A 17,300-nucleotide genomic window follows, 5' to 3' on the forward strand; every position below is an offset into this window, starting at 1 on the left:
AAGTGCTAGGTGGTACTATTTGGGTAGGAAACTGGGAGAAGAGGAGGAACTTATAGTGAGTGATTCCCCCCAGTCTGGCTAGCAAGGACATTAACCACAGTTGTACTCTTAGCTGAGCCGACTCCTCCGTCTCTCATTTCTGTGATTTCATAACTCAGTGGCCTGGAATGGTTTCAGGTCCGGGGGGGGAGTTTTTCTGGGGAGCTTCACCTCCAGCCTAGCTGAATAAAGACCACCCCCTTTCTTCTCCATTGGTCTTAGGGAATACCTCTGAAGTAAAGCAAGTGCAGCAGAGGGCCTGGAGATCCCTCAGCCTCACCGCCTCTAGTGAACCGAAGCCCAAGAGGCTTCACTGTGGTGATGACCTGCTGCCTGCCTTGCTTCCCCACCGTCTCCCTCCCTCCCTGCTTTGGAGAAGAAAGAAATGCAGGAAGCTGGCGGGCGGCCAAGGGGCTCCAGATCTTCCGGGAGCAGCTCCCAGCGTGCTCCGCAGCCCTGCTCCGAAGCCTGTGGGTGCAGGGGGGACGGACGGAGGGCAAGGGAAGCGAGTGCTGCACTCCTGCCGTCCTGGGCCCGGGCTCAGGCGTCTTTTCCCACAGGTGTCAGCAGCAGTGTGGTGGGGATGCTTCCGAGCTAGCCAGCTCCTTGTGAGTCCTTCCCCTAGGAAGCTGGGGGATTTTGGCTCCCACTCATTGGGACTTCTGTGCTTACTGTTAACGGCAAAGCACAGAAAGAATTCTGATTATTTCAGTGCCATTTTATATACAGTGGCTTCCTAAATAATTAATGTTATCAGTCTACATATAAGTAGAAAGATTTTGCATAGCTTTATAGACCTCTAAAATGTAATATTTGCAATTCATCCTTGAACAGGAAATAAATAACTCTGAAACAACGAAAATGGTACAACAGTGAACTAACTTTATTTTGTTCATTAATGGTTTCTTTTGCTGCAGGAGCATAACCCTGGAGTTCTGGGTACCTGATAGTAAACACTGTGGGATAAAGGTTTTCACTTAAATGCTTCATTGAAATATTTGTTACTAGTGTTACAATTTTTTTCTGCATCTCAAAAGTTCAAATGCATTAGAAAAAAATGTGGTATAATTCATCTTAAACCTCTTGCCCTGCCTTTGGAGGGATGATAGATTGTCTTTCCCTGGATTCCTTTGTCTCCTCTTCTGCTTTTGAATGAAGCACTTGATTACTACTGCATCTGTTTACCATAGTGTTCAGAGAGGGTTCAGTTGGCCTGAGATGACTTTTCTTTTGTTTGCTTTGGGATTCAGGTTGTCTGTCTTGCACGAAGTAGTTTTTTACTGGCCAAAATTTGTAAATGGGAGGACTGAATGGTAAAGAGATCTGGCGTTGCAGGTAGAGCAGAATGAGGAGAGGCTCAATTAGCTACACGTTCCTTATTTGAATCGGAGTGATTTCCCAGACTTGTGAGATTAAAATAGTGCTTTTTGGGTGGAGGAGGAAAGAGGACTAACACTTCTTGTGGAGTCTGCATGCAACCTTTTTTCTTCAATTAATTAGCTTCTGTGCTGCTTTACCCACAGGTTCCTAAGGCTTATGCAGTCAAAGGCCTGATCTATCCCCTTAATTTTAAAGCTGTTGTATTTCAGCTAAATTTGATGCTCTTATCTAAAAGATGGCAGATGTCTTGATGTGTATAATTATTTTCAGTAATAGACAACGTTTTAATTTTGCTTGCCTAATGTGTCATGAGGTGTTCATTTCAGAGTTGCCGTATTAGTACATGCTTGCATAGGGGATTGGCATGTGTGAGCTGGCCAACGCTTTGGGTGTATACGTGTTTAATGGAATAGCTATTACTCAAAGAGAGGGATTAAGTTGCGTACTTCTTCTGTGTATCCAGTTATGTTTTTCAGGTAATGGGGAGGGAGTTTCTGTAGCTTTAAGACTGCTATTTCTGGCTGGGCCACTCTATGTATAGTTATCGAGGAAAAGAGAATAGGTGACATAGGTGCCCCTCCTTTGGAGAAAGGAGCTTGAAACATGAGATGTGCACTTTGGGCAGCCTTCTTGGCAGTGCTCAAGGAATCTTTGTTGTAATGCTCTGAAATGCTTTCAGAGAGTGGTTTGGTTCAGTGCGTTGGACCAGTTTGGTTGGACAGGGCCATTGCACAGTTCAGTTGAGTCTGAGTTTGGAAGCCATGTCCTCGGGACTGTCCTGCACTGGTGGTGTCTTTTTTTAATGCAGACTTAGCATGAGACTATTAATCTTTACCAATCGTGTCTCCTTAAACTAAGCTAAAAAAACCCCAAAGTTAAGTCGTTTAATGACCTGTTAACTTTCATGGTACTGTATTTCTTTTTACTTGAATCTCTTCTCTGCCTCCCTCTAACCCTCACCCATTACTTCTTGGAAAACTTGTAAAAAAAGGAGAAACTGAATCTGAAACTGAAAGGAGAAACTGAAAAGGATAACTATTATGTATGTAGGGGGAAATTATCAGCTATAATAATTGTAGATGTCCTCATTTAGAGCAAAAAGTGACTTAAGTTATCTATTCTTTTCTTACATGTACGCACGCAGCTCTAAATGTTTGTATTGCTTCCCAGCCAAAGGATCTAAAAACATTTAACAAGTAGGAATGGAGATAAACTTCTAAAAAGCCCTGAGAAAAAACTAGTTCTGCTTTATGAAAGTAAAAGTTGATGCCTTAAGCTGGAAGGTGTATACCTTGCTCTGTCATTTTTCTGCATTAATTCAAGGAAAAAAAATTTCCTGATTTCATATCTTTTCCTTACTTAAAAAATGTATATATGCTTCTTCCTCCCTTTAACCTGTGGGTTTGTGTTATCTGTAGGTCCCAGTAATAATATTTGGAATGGCTAATATAATTTCAACTTAACTTTACTCTGTTAAGCTTGTCTCAAAGGTGGCAAGCTCGCACAGTTTCATGAAAATAGTCAGAGATGTTGTTAGGAGGAGATGTCAGCCTGAGCTCCTGTGTTACTGGATACTGCAGAACCCACATAGAAGGGAGACAACCAGAATGTCTCAGCTATAGGAGAATTTTCAGTTAGAGTTTGGACCTTCATTAGGTGCCAGGTATTCAGTCCGTCAGCAGGACAAAAAAGTCAAGCTACATGAATTTTTAGTGTCTGGAACTAGTTCTTATGGGAGGGAGATGATCCATGAGCTACTATACTGTACTAAGCAAGAGTGAGCTACTTGGATGCTGGATTTGAGAGCACAGATTCTGCTTCTGTTCTTAGTTCTATTTGAAACCGTAAGCATATTGATAAATAATTCTTTACCCAGTTGAATCAACTGTAAATGGACTAGTAATTGGCTGAAGCAGAAGACTTGTTCTGTTGTGAAGGTGTTACAGAAGTGTAAAATAACTGTATTTAAGCATTAACGTTGATATCAATATTAAGAAACAAAAACGTTTGTTAAACTTATGTTCTTTCTTTCTTTTCAGGTTTCCTCTCAAAAAACCTACAAGGTGAGTTATTGCAGTTTGACTGTTGATCTTTATTGCAAATTATGATACAGCATTTTTGAACGAGGAATGCTTTTAAAAGGAAGAAGACAAAAAAAGTACAAACACAAATAGCAGTACACATTACAGATGTGACGAAATTAATATCCAGATTGGGACAGGGTGCCAAAAATATAGTTGGTGATGTACTTAAAGTGCATGGTATAGTGTTACCATTGGCATTTCTGTTACATACACTGGCGGGTTATCTTACCTGAGATTTGAGACGGTCAGGGAAAGTGATGCTATGTTGGTGCATGATGTATGGGCACTTCCTTTGGTGGGGGGTATTCTAAATCTTTAATTTTTGCATACAAAGATATTTAAGATTTGCTGGGAGAGGAGGTGGAGTTTAGACTTCAGGAGTTTTTTCAGTTTTATGTAACATAACTTTATTTTGCTTCTGAAATAAAATATGGCCTGATCTTGAATGATAAAGAGAATGCACTTGCTGTTAAGAGTTTCAAAGATTAACGAGACTGTTCCTAGAACCTTGGGTACACTCCCAAAGATTCTGAGGGAGATCATTTTTCCACTTGAATTCAGTCTGGGAATAAATTTTTTACGTGAACTTAATACGTACATTTTAATCTAAATTCCTTGTTAGTGAGCAGAGCTGGTTAAGGTTATTTCCAAAAGCCTTGCCAGTTAGGCAGTGCTTCTGTGGTCCAGTAGTCAGGGTCCTCTGCTTTGCTTTGACACAGACACGGCAGCATTCTGAGCAGAGAGTCTCCAGCTGACAAGAAACAGAAGGTTGAACGCTGCAGTAGTACGCACGACTTTGATCCGACAGGTAAAGTCCTAAAATTTTACAGGTGAAAATTTAGACTTCAATTTGAGAAGTACTGAGGAGTGGAATAAAAATTATTTTAATTTGTCAACAAATGTGGTTTTCAGAAATGCGTTGTTCTGCAATTCCAAAGCCTTTTTGAAGCATGCGGGCATCAAAATGAATATGGGCTTGCTTTTAAACATGCTCATCTACAAACCAGCTGTTAACTGTGCAAGAATAAACCTAGATTAGTGGTATCAGTGAATAATTATAACTCCTTCCTCTTTCAGAAAAGTTAGTCTGGAATTTCAGTAGGCAAATACTGTAATTAGTTGTGAGTAGTTCTTTTGGCTGTTTCAGTTGAAGTGTGAAATTGGAGATGTTATAGGCTTGACTAGGGCTGGTATTCCTTGATGGGGTTTGTTGGTTTTTGGTTTTTTGGGGTTTCTTTTGAGACTTTGTGGATTGTGATCCATCTCTATCACTCATAAAGTGAATTTGTACTTTCCAACACGATATATTCTAAGACAAACATCTATTTTTAAAGGATATGCTATCCTATTTTTTTTAACATTTCAAAAGGTTAAATTAGGGTCAATTTGGTAAGCCTGTCCAGTGCTGTCTTGGAAATTAGGGTGCATGCAGGGGTTTTTCATTCTCTCTGAAACACTAACCCAGCGACTGCTGTGTACGTTCATGAAATGCATGACAGGCTCTTGTCTGAGCCTCCTGGCCCCATGCAATGTGCATTTTTCATGTCTGTGCATTCTGCTGTTTAGTCCAGTCTTTTCCCTGGGGCTTGTGGAAGACATGAGAGTTGAATGTGAAGGTGGAAGAACTTGTAGAATGTGTTGTTTGCACAAGACATTTGAAGCTGATGTTTTTAAACCATCTTGTTCGTTAATGCTTTCTGCTACTATCTGCATGACTCCTTCCTAGTGTGCACAAAATAAATTAAAATGGGCTTTTAATGTTGGTTTAAAAAAAAAAAATCCTGTAAGGGAGAAAATCTGAGTTAGTGCTTGTCTTCTTTTCCTTTGTCCTTGGGAATAAGTAACGTAAAATTATTTCAGGTTGGCGTAGCTCAGGGGAGGTCTCAGGCTATGAACCTGTTTTGTAGAAAGAATTTGTTTTCTTCAGAAGCAAGCTTCAGGAATCCTCTAATCTTAATTTGATGAGAGTCATTCCAATTTTGAGAGCTGTTACCTGGCACCACTGTTACGATGTGATCTGGTCTGATAAATGAACTCTGTACTGTAGCCTTCATAAAATTCTTTTCTCTTTAAGGGGTGAATGCAGAATGCAGAACTACTATGCATATGTCTCCACTGACTCTGGAGATAAACATTATCAGAGTTTCTGTGCTTGGACTGTTTTTTATCCAAAATACTTTCTGTAGTTCATTGCAGAGAACTTCTTTTATTGTGTCTTAGATTCTGTAATAGATTCTTTGTGGTGTTACCTGTGTCTTCATGCTCGTATTATTCACCCCTTATTCCAAGTGTTTCACCTATGTTTTGTTCACATCTTATTTGTGTTTTGCACGATTTAACCTAATAAATCAGTCTGTGTTTTTCATGAAGTTTTTTTCTCATGTTTGGTCTCCATATTTTCTATATCTCTCTCTCCTTTTCTCCTGCTCTCGTGCAGATAGCTCCTCCAAGAAGACAAAGTCTAGTTCGGAGGAGAGTAGATCCGAGACGTATGGTAAGCTAAAGCAGCTGCTGCAACCTTGCACCTTTGCAGTCTGCTCCATGCTTTCTGTCTGTGCACCCAAGGCTTTTATCCTTTATATGATCCGCATGGTTGGCTCTGCAGCAGGGAGTGGGAAACTGGGTTTAAATGTTGCTATCAGCTTGTAGTTTTTGTAGTGGCTGGAAACTAACATGTACCTGGCAAGAACAGGCTGTCACCTGGATTCTCCTGTTATCTGTTGATAGTTGGGAAAACTTGCTGGGGCTGCCCTTCTTGGAGATCTTGTATTTTTGGCATTGTATGAGAACGTAGCTCATGATGGACTCCAGAAGAGTTTTTGTGATTGTAGAAAAGTCTGTGTCTTGCTCTAACTGTGGAGGTTAATCTGGATGAGGCAGCAGTTCATCTTTTTGCATTATTTGTAGAGTATCTCATGTCACTACCTTTTCATGTTTCACAGAAGTGGGAAAATATAAGAACAGGAACGTCACCATTCTTTGTTCCAAAGAGGTAGTAACTTCCATGGCAGTCCTGTGTTGTGTATTACTACTGTCTTGTGGGCTTGTAGAGTGGAATGAATTGGCACATAACGTTTTGGGATAGGAGTAGCCCCACACATCGTTATGTTGTCAGTACACTGTAATGGATGCTGTTAGAAGGAATACCTACCAAATACAGCCTGTTTGCTTATCCTCCTTCTTTAACTTCTGTCAGATACGTCAGTCTTTGGGCTGTGACACTCTCTCCATCCTACCTTTATGTTAACGACTTGTTGAATCTCTGATCTCTAAAGGTATTTGCACTCATATCTTAGAAATCAGAAGGTAATAAGTTTTCACAAATTGGTGGGTGCTCTTTTGGATCCTAGCAGCTCCTTAAGACCCTTGGACCTAGGCTGAATCTGGCCAGTACTGCTACATTTTGTGTTTCTAAGTGTGCATGTCTAGCTCTGCCTTGACTCCAGCTATGGGTTGCCTTTCTTTCCCTTTCTTTTTTTTTTTTCTTGCTATTTAAAACACACTGTGATACTTTCTGATTTTACTCTGTTGAGAAAATTGCTTGCTGCATAAGCTCCTGTGGGCTTTTGGACACATGCAATGACTCTTCCAGCATCAGCTTTATTGTTTCACCAGAATAAAACTGCCAGGTGTTAATGGCTGTGATCCAACTTCTTAAAACACCTATGTAATACAAAATGATGCTGTCATAGCTCTGGTTCTAAGGAACGCTGAAAAATAAAAGGAAAAGAACGCCCAAACTCAAAACCCACCAACCCTGAAGGGTTCCTTCTAAACCAACGTAGGCATATTGGCAAAAGCCTTTTAGTTGGTGCAGTTTAGGGAGGTGTGATCTGTTCCTTCTGTGAAAATGAAATCTCTTAACTTTCCCTGAAATTTTGAATCACGTACTTTTCTGTAAAAATAAATCAATAATAGTAATATGACAGTCATGTTCCTCAGGGTGTGAGGCTGTTCCTCAGAAACTGTAAACAGGTTTTGAGAGTGCCTTGATTTGCTTCAGTAGAGCTGGAAACCTGTCTTAGGGAGACCTGGCTTGCTGCAGCTTGTAACTCTTTCTCCTGTGCTCAGAGAGAATGAACAGGGAAAGGGCCTGTTTGAAAAGCATATGTTTTGGGATGGTGCTTCTGATGAGCTTGTATTGAAGCCTTGACCAGTTCTTCCTCTTGCCAGGTAGATGCTGGTTACTGACAGTGAAGTTAGGTTGACTAAATCCCCGTGTCTTGGACCTGCATTAATTTTTGCCTAATGCTGCTTACCCATAATATACTGGAGGTGCTGTCAAACTATTGTAGGTTAATTACAGGAAACATTTGGTATGCTTGATGGAATGTATCTGTGTTTATACTTCTCCCTCAGTCTGTACAGTGTTCTGGGTTTTCTTGTATGGCAGAAAGAAACATGACTTCCTAACGTAAGCCTTTACTTCCCCCAAAATTTCCTGCAGATGCTCTATCCATGTCCAGTATCTGTGGGAGCAGTTTCCACTCATCCTTCCTTTCCAGTGGCCTTTGCTGTGTTGGACCTTGCCCTGCCTTTTGTCTCTACCCTCTACTTTTCCCAGGTTCTGTGGTATGTGTAGAGAAGTCTGCTGTTTGCTTTGGATGGGACCAAACTATTTAAAAACCTACAAGTAGAAATACTGTACTGATATTTTTCTTGCTGCTGACTGGATGTTAGCTGGCTCTTTCCATGGCTAGCCATTGGAAAGTGAATAATAGAAAAGTCTTGAATGACAACAGAAAAAGGAGGTGTGGCTTTTGTGTATGTGTTTGTTCTTACCTCTTGAAATTCTTAATTAAGGAGCAAGAGGCCAGAATTTCTTGAAGTATATGAGTGGCTTGGGGGGGGAGCAGAGTGGTTATGTAGGAAATTGTTCTAATGTACAGAAGTTGATTTATAGTCATATGAAACTTGGAGTGTGATATTTTCTTCCACAAATCCAATTATCTCTTATCTGTGTATTCAACGAAATTTAGATGATCAGGAGAGAAATTGAAGGTAGTTTCAGATATGCTGTAATTTACTAATTAGTGCCATAACCTCTCACAATACTTGCTACCTGTTTCTCGAAGTAGAATTCTTGTCTCTTAAATGAACTTAAAATTGGAAGTAGCTTTCAGGGTGTGGTAGGTGAGATATCAGTTACTCTTCCCTTTTCCCCATGACTTGATTGCTCTCCAAAGATATCTTCCTTTATATTTAGTAATGATCAGTTTCTGGCCCAAATATTAGCCTAGACTCTATATATACTCTTTCACATATTCTCTCTCTAACTTTGGGATAAGTTTTTAAATTGTTATTGTTCTGAAGGCCCAGATTTTACCTCTGTTAAGATGTTTTTAAATTGAACTTACTCATCCTGTTTTGTTTCTTGCCGTTCATGTTGGCCTTGTGTCTCTATGTTGTGGCCACTATTTTTCCAGACTCTTAAAAGGACTCTTGGGAGCCCCTCATCACTACCCTTATAATAGCCAGAAAGGGCTGGGAGTGCAAGGGGCACTCAACCACAGGGGTTGAATGTGTCGTTGCCATGGGAGCAGATAGTCCTATTTATCATGGTTAAAATACATGGTTCTTCTTTTCTAGAAAGGTTACCGAGTCCTGTTTTATGTACGGTATTCGGTGCCATTGTTACTAACGGTTTTATCAAGACACTGTACACTGCGCTAATTTCAAACAATATAGTTTTTGCACTGACTTTACGTGACTTCTGTTACCAGGTTAGTGGAAGAATCTGAAGAGTGCTGCTAATATGGCATTTGGTATGAAGATCACGGTAATACCTAAACTAAGTGAAATTCAGAATTTCATCTTATGAGAAATTTTCTTTATAAAAACTGACAGTTTTATTAATTTTGTGGAGCAGCGTTTCTGAAAACATTTTATAGAAGTAAAGCTTCCCAAATGAAGTGAAACATTTGGACATTCTTAAAACCCCAAGGAGTTTGTTTTTGTTTATTGACTGATTCATTTCAAATCACTGTATTAAATTGCATTTTCCCATTGTGGCTTCATGCCTCCAGGGAGGTTACAGTTCACAAGTCTCCTCCCATGCCATGTCCCACACAGTTTCATTAGAGGAAAAGCTACATTGTATTATGGGAGATGCAATTCCTGTCACCTTCTTCCTAGTGAGTCAGGTTTTTAGAATGAACCCCTGCTCTATTTGTTGTGCTCCGCTAGGGAAATTAAATCTCCTATTTTATTAACTTACAAATATTTAGAAAGTGTAGAAGAGAAGGTAAATGATGTCTTTACTAGAGAAGCTCTTGGGCAATCGAAATGTATCTGGGAAAACTGTTTGAGACAATCGTTTTTACCGTGGTGTGTCCATGACCTTGAGAAGTTTGGACTTTACCCTTCCCTGCTATCCAAAAAGCACACTTGTAATGGGGCTGGAGAACTGAGCCACTATGTCGCAGAGGGAATAGTGCCACCTACTGAAGAGGTGATCGTTTTAGCTTTTCTTGGAATTCCTTTTTTTCTGAGACTGGTAATTTCTAACTGCTTTCATTTTTAATCTTAAACCTCTTTGATTACGGCACACGGTTAGCTACTTTACTGTGCTCTTGGCTTGAGGTTATACCAGTGAGTTCAGGGAATTATAGTATGCAGGAGGATGGAAAAGGATTTTTAAGATTTATTTTTTTTCTCCACAGAATTTTATGAATCCACTCAAGATATGAACATGTAGTCTGATTTTGTGTACTAAAAGCATAGTTACAGTGATGCCACCTCATTTCATGCCATCAAGATACTGTCATTTGAAAGTGTATGCAGGAATAATGTTATTATTGATATGATTTTGAGTACTATCAATGGTGGGTTCTGTTGACTTTGTAGTCTTCACTAAGCATGAGCTGGTAAAAAGTGAAATATCGTGGTAAGATATTTCAAAATTAATAATTCATGACTTCTATCCAGGGAATGCTAAGAATTGGAACATGAGAGCAAAAAGGGTGAATGAAAGGCTGATTGCCACTTGCTAACATGACTCTTCAATGTTGCCCCAAACTCAAAGAAGTTAATTAAAGTGGGCGAAGTCGGTTTAGTTAGTAATTTAATATAAGAGTTCCTGTGTGTACTTGTGATATCTAGGTGTGACAGTAACAGCTATTGAAAACTTCATGTTGCGTGTCATTGTGCTCTCAGTGGCTTGTGGCTTTCCTTTCAGTCCATTTCCAGAGTGTCTAATGAGGTGTTCAAGGTACAAGATGTGGGTTATGAAAACATTGCTGCTCTGGTTTTAAAATTCCACCACTAAGCAGATTTCAAATTGAATGTATTTTACTTAAAGAACAAAAGTGAGCAAATGACAGATTTGGTGGATATCTTTGCTAATTTTTCCTCACAGCAGAGTAAAAGAGAGCACTTGAAGGCCGCTCTTTTCAGTCCACCTGGTTCAGACAGGGAGTGCTATCAAAGCTGATCTAGTTCTACAGGTAATAGTGTAACCTGCAGGAAACTTTCAGATAACTTCATTAAAATAGCTATAAAGCTGCTGTGCATCACTGTCAATGAAGCACAGTATCTCTCAGCTGGCCTACCTAGACTTCATTCCAGCCTTTTATATTGTGTTAGGACAAGGGGTAAGTGCCTGCTTCTTGTCTGAAAAGAACAAATATGGACCAATTTGGATTCGAGTTATACTAATTTCAGTTGCCTCCCCATTCTAAAATTAAAAGGAGGTCTTGGATGAAGTTGAAACTTGTGTTGTGAAACAGTTTAACTTGATTATTTGTAGAACTTAAATTATACTCTGTAAGGTCAGTTTATGTTACATCTCCTACTGCATTGCCTCTGCTTTGGCATCAGGTTCATTCAAGGAGGAAACTTGTCAGTAGATCCAAGGGTTATTGGTTCTGGAAAAGCAAGAAAATAGGTGGAAGAGCAACGAGTACACAGAGCTATACTGTGCCTTTAAACAAGGACAGTTCTTGTGAGTCAAAAGATTAGTTAGTGTCTTACTCATAAAACCTGTACGTCTGGCAGCAGGGTTTAAAACGAGCTGTTTTTATGAAATGGCATATGTTCTCTTTCCCACACCCCACCCTGGGGCATCATTCTTGTGAAGTGAGACTTAAAGAAGCTAGGTTGTATAGAAAAAGGGGAGGTGCAGAAGGGAGAGGCATGTTCTTTCACTTAACCATATAAAGAGGGTGTGAAAGATGGTGGGGTTTTTTCCCTCTTGTCTGCTTTCACCTCGCATCCAGTCCATCAGTTCACTGCAGATCACTATGTGTAGCGTAATTTGCTTCTACTTTATCGACAGAAGGGGAGTTGCTGGGATATGATACTGTGACCAGACTGCTGCAGAAGTGCTGGAATGCAACCTTTTCCACTACTCCCACACCCATTTTTCATATATGCCACACTCAAGGAGAACAGGGCTGACTGGGCAGACAGTATTTTCACTTGAGGCTCCTCATTTCCATTAGGAGTTGCTACAGAGAAGTGAAAGGAGCTGCAGTGGTGCAAGATTCCAGAGAGTAATTTAAGACATGGGTATGACTGTTACATTTAATTCCTTAAAAATGATTACAGAAAAGACAGTCTTGCTGGGGCACCATCTTCACATTTTGCTTTGCCCCCTCCATCCTACTGCTACAGTTTTGGTACCTGATTGTGGAGAACTCCAATTCTTTCTCAAGATGCTGGTGTAAGAATTTTGCCTGCTGTGGCTTTAGAAATGAAGAAGCAAAGCAAGCTGTTAGAAGTAAGGGTGATGTTTAGTAGCTAGTAATTTCTGCTGTGTAAATAAAAGAACATCCGTGAAGCAGTTTGCAGAGTTCCTAAAGTAGCTTTTCAAGATAAGGGCTCCATTGTGGTAGGCTTTTTGCAGATGTTCCTAGGAAACTGCTCTGCAATGAATATGCCAGGACTGTTGCTTTGGCTTGTTTCATTTTCCCCTTATTTCGTTTTCAGGTGAAAAAAACCCAACATACACAACATTTCAGCTTTTCAAAATGCTGCACCTACTAAGTACATTTATCTCTGCAACAGTATTTATGTGCACATTATACTGAGTAATCCTAACACAGGGAAACAACATAATTTACCTTTGATGTCACATAGCAAGTTCAAGGAGGAGCAGATTCAAACTCGCATCTCCTGGGATTTTGGCCCTGTACTTCAGTAGCTCAGTGGGAAGCATGGTCTTGATTTCAGAAGTCTTGGTCAGTGTAGTAATTGTGGCTTGTATTTCTTTATTGCTGCTGTTCTGGTTCTTCACGGTATTCTCATCTGGAACAGAAGGTGCCCCCAAGACGAGATCTTTGCTGAGAATGGGGAGAACTTTCCTGATCAATAAATCTGTTTCAGTCCAACCCACTGATGTTAGTGACTTCTTTTTTAGAGTAGCTTGTAAAAGTTGTTTGGTGTTTGATGGTGTACTGGAACATGACAGCCCTCTGCTGCAGTTTGAAGAACTATTAATACAGACAAAGGGAAATTGTACTTGTTTGTGTACCTAGCTGCTTTTCTTTAAAAGCTGCTTTTACCTCAAGTTGTGTCTGATGTGCCAGAGCTGTCTGCGTCTCTGCTGTTGTATATCTCTGTTTTGTGTAACTGAAGCAATAAGCTTGACCTGTCTTGACATTCCTATCTGTTTCTGGACTGATGCCCTGTTTCTGTCTCTCATATATTTTTCCCTCTGTTGTATCGTACCAGTTTCTTTCAGTACTCTGTGATTATCTAGGAGGATAAGGTTTTGGATTGATGCCTAGCTTGTGTCTCTTTGTATTTCTCTCCTTCTCTTTCTTCTGCCCTTTCCCCACCTTTCGTATGCAGGTCTTGTTCAACGGTGTGTTGTTATCCAACGGGATGAGAACGGATTTGGGCTGACAGTCAGTGGAGACAATCCAGTCTTCGTGCAGTCTGTCAAAGAAGGTAAGCAGACTTGCTAAATGTGCTAGCCAGGGGGCAGCCTAGGTGGTTGTCAGGTGTATCAAAGAAACATGTGCATGAGGTGGAGGAGAAAACTCCAATTGTCTTCTGCATGGGTCAGATAGCTGCAGCTTCGGAATAGATGTGCAAAGACAAAGAGCATTGCGCTGTTTGGAATGATGTGAAGCATCTCCTCCGTGTGTGATTTATTTGGAAACTGATGACGTGCATCTGAGAGGAAGCAAATGACTCCTTGGAACGTGGTGGGATTGTGGCTTGATGCATCCACTGCAAAACGAGAACAGAACTGCTCTAGTCTAGATACTGGGAGATTTTAATCTGATAGAGACAGGAAGCTTGGGTGAGTGTGGGAAGTAGCTTTGCGTGGAACTACAGAAGTGCTTAAACTATTTTTCCTTTGAGTGTTTCTATTGAAATCAGAACAAAATCATTTTTTGCCTCTCTAGATGGAGCAGCCATGCGGGCTGGAGTGCAAACAGGTGATAGAATTATCAAGGTAAGGGCATTCAAATCATCAGAGAAATGGATCCATTGTATTAAAGGAGCTCTTTCCCTGAAGAATGTAATTGATATGTCTGCTGTGATGTTTGCATTTGCCTGTGGGATAGAGGAACGGTCACTGATGAACGTTAGTTTTGTTGTGCAGATGACTCTTATTTCAGAACTTTATGGATGAGTTCAGCATCCTACAAGGTTCAAGTATTGCACGTACAATAAAATCATAAGTGGCAGGGGAGAGAAAGAACAGAGAGTTATTAATAATCACCTGTCAATAAATAGTTTTCTTGGATTATTGTTTCTCCCCTAACTGCCCCCAGATCTGTGCTCTCTTTTAGAGCCAAACAACTTAGAAATCAAGTCAGTAACTGAAAAGACTATGTAAAATATTGCTGCAAACTGACGGTTGTGCTACAGCAGCTACTGACACAGATAGAGCTGGGATTCCAACTAGGCATTTAAAATAATGAATTAAATTAGCTACCCTATTTTTTTTCTGCCCAGTCAGAGGTGGATTGCTTTTTTTTTTTTTGGTTGGTTGCTTGGTATTCTTTGTTATGTGTGTATTGTTTTCTTTCTGCAGAGCTCTGCTCACTGAGGTAAACTGTTAAAAGGACAAATTGTTTATCTGTTAGTGACTTGAAAGACATAGTAATGGAGATGGCGGGGAGGAAGAAAACACTGTTCCTCATTCTACGTGCTTATTGTGAAGTGTGTGGGTACCTTTGGTTGGAAATCAGTAGCTAAACACTGTTAACTTCCTCCCTACCCCCAGGTGAATGGCACTCTTGTAACACATTCAAACCATTTGGAGGTGGTAAAGCTGATCAAGTGTAAGTAAAGGCAGGTTACTATTTTTGTCACTGTGCTCCTTTAAAGCATGAAAGGCATAATTTGAAGGGCCAATGACCGATTCAGCTATCAAGTGACAAGGACAAGGTCTAACCGTGTCCCATGCTGAGAGGTAAAGGGTGGTATGAAACAGTGAAGTGAAATTGGGGTAATTTTGATATCTCAGACTTGAGCTGATACATGCTTCTGCAGCTTCTCCTTAGCTTGATGTTTGAAGTTACCATCAAACCTGCCTACGCATCTTCCCATCTTTTGATTCCACCTTAAATATGATAGCCATTAAGGCACTATTAATGTAGATTATTGTATGATGCTTGCAAAGTGCTGGCATTTCTAAGGGAAGTGCATTCTTACAAGGAAGATGATGGTAGTGGTTCCTTTCACCTTAGCACGGTTTATTTTGCCGCATGAGCATATATATAACTGTGAGTGTAACCTGATAGACTAGGAATTGGACTTGTGCTTTTATTAAGGATGATTATCATGAAACTTTTTGGATTACCTGAAATTTAAACAGAAATCTCTAAAACGGAGCTGACAGTGCTCTCAAGTTCTCTGCTTCAAAGAATCATAGAACCATAGGGTGGGAAGGGCCCTCTGGAGATCATCTAGTCCCAACCCCCTGCCAGAGCAGGGTCACCCAGAGCAGGTGGCACAGGAACGCGTCCAGGTGGGTTTGAATGTCTCCAGAGATGGAGACTCCCCCACCTCTCTGGGCAGCCTGTGCCAGGGCTCTGCCACCCTCACAGCAAAGAAGTTCCTCCTCATGTTTAGGTGGAACTGAATGGGTGAAGAATGGTCTGAGTTTTGTCTCTAGGGGGAAATGGCAACCAGAGAAACAGCAACCATAGAAATCTGCACGTGTGTCTGAAAAGTTAATTATTCTTGTTCTCCCTGCAGCGGGTTCCTATGTAGCTCTCACTGTGCAGGGGCGCCCACCAGGGTCGCCCCAGATTCCATTAGCTGATTCTGAAGTAGATCTGGCAGCATTTGGGCATATGTCTCCCGTCATGACATCTCCTCATTCACCTGGCACATCAGGAAATGCAGAAAGGATAACTAGCCCAGTGCTTGTCGGGGTAAGATTTAAAGCTCTCTTTCCAAAGAACCAGCATAGACATAAATGTAGTCATGTTTTGGTTTTTTTTTCTTGAATTATTTTGTACTTGCATGAGTCACAGATTGGAATTGGAATATTTATCCTGCCACCCAGTGGGCATTTAATCACATGGGGAAAAACATTTTGCAAGTGAAAATATCCAGTCCCATCTGAGATAATACAAAGCCAGTTGAGGAGATATTCACAGGTTGTCTTTGAGATACACCGCAGTTTGCATGATGTGAGTTTATACATTGTCTGGCCCAAGCCAGTCATGCTGTAACTTCTATTAAAAGTGGATTGTGAGGTATGCAGACATGTGGCAAAGAAGAGCAGGGAAAGCAAATAAGAAAACACTTCCTGTTTGTCTGTTTTTGCTATTTTCTTTTTAAATGTTGATAGCTGTGTTCAAATGTAGGAAAGAATGCATAAAGAAATGATTTAGAAACTTGAATTGCTTCTTGTAGGGCTTTTCAGAGGCTGTGTTTACTAAGTAGATGAAAAGTAGGCATATCCATTTTCCTTATCTTTCTTCCCAACTCCACCAAAAAACCCGACCCTTAATCTCTCCATATTTTCTAGGAGGAGAATAATATTGTCCACAACCAGAAGGTGGAGATTCTGAGAAAGATGCTACAGAAGGAGCAGGAGCGGCTGCAGGTATACTGGAGTTGCACGAGTTTGAGAGGGGTGAAGGGTATGACGTAAATACGAAGATCGGGTGTTGAATCACTACTTAGTAGCATCTTCAACGTTCCCTTGCATAGCCTGTGTTTCAGCTTAGCTTTTCTATATACCGACCTAACATCAGAGATCTAGTCACTCTTACTGATCGGCTCTTGAGTTTTTAATCCTTGATGGAGTAAAAAAAAAAGAATTGTGGGAGCTTTCTTAAGTGGAAATGTACATATCTGTCAATCTGATCTAATCCTTGGGCAAGTAAGCATCTTTCACTCTTACTGAGAGATTTCAGTAAATCTCTAGAATGTGGTTATTTACATATGGCACAGGAGAGAGTGGAGAACTATGTGAAATAGACATTCTGTAGCATCTGCTTGGTAGGTGTGGAGGTGTGCTGTTTATTATTTAAAATTTCTAAATGGAATGAAGTTTAATAGTAGGTTGTAGTTCTAAGCTTTGATACTGAAGAGATACCGAGTGAAAGCTCATAAAATTGTTTTTCAGTCTCTGCAAGAAGAGTATAGCCGATCACCCACCACGCGACTGCTCAAAGAGATACAGGAAACGAAGAAACACATTCCTCAGCTGCAAGAGCAGTTGTCCAAAGCCACAGGCTGTGCTCAGGTAACAGAATGTGTCAGGCTTCTCTGTGGTATGTTCCGGGTGGAAATTCTTGGGGGATGATGGTGTTCTGGGCAAGCAGGAGTTCCCTGCCATGCTCTTCTGTGCTTGTACAGGCAAATTGCACCCTCTAGAGT

General features: G+C 40.6%; 1 protein-coding gene across 5 annotated transcripts in view; it reads left to right on the forward strand.

The window, feature by feature from the left end:
• ARHGEF12 (Rho guanine nucleotide exchange factor 12) overlaps positions 1-17,300 on the forward strand; it is an 80,153-nt gene that overhangs the window by 30,231 nt on the left and 32,622 nt on the right. For 3 of the 5 annotated variants that reach the window (XR_010073617.1, XM_063355029.1, XM_063355030.1), the window contains exons 2-10: positions 3,459-3,482; positions 4,223-4,311; positions 5,941-5,997; positions 13,296-13,394; positions 13,859-13,908; positions 14,686-14,743; positions 15,663-15,841; positions 16,444-16,521; positions 17,047-17,166. Coding sequence is in view for 4 of the 5 variants with exons in the window: in XM_063355029.1 (XP_063211099.1) it covers positions 3,459-3,482; positions 4,223-4,311; positions 5,941-5,997; positions 13,296-13,394; positions 13,859-13,908; positions 14,686-14,743; positions 15,663-15,841; positions 16,444-16,521; positions 17,047-17,166 (754 nt within the window). In the remaining variant the exon portion in view is untranslated. The remainder of the gene's footprint in view (positions 1-3,458; positions 3,483-4,222; positions 4,312-5,940; positions 5,998-13,295; positions 13,395-13,858; positions 13,909-14,685; positions 14,744-15,662; positions 15,842-16,443; positions 16,522-17,046; positions 17,167-17,300) is intronic. The other 2 variants (XM_063355031.1, XM_063355032.1) reach the window with 1 other exon arrangement.

This window comes from Chroicocephalus ridibundus, chromosome 18 (genome assembly GCF_963924245.1).
Source record: "Chroicocephalus ridibundus chromosome 18, bChrRid1.1, whole genome shotgun sequence".
In the NCBI taxonomy this organism is placed as follows: domain Eukaryota; kingdom Metazoa; phylum Chordata; class Aves; order Charadriiformes; family Laridae; genus Chroicocephalus; species Chroicocephalus ridibundus.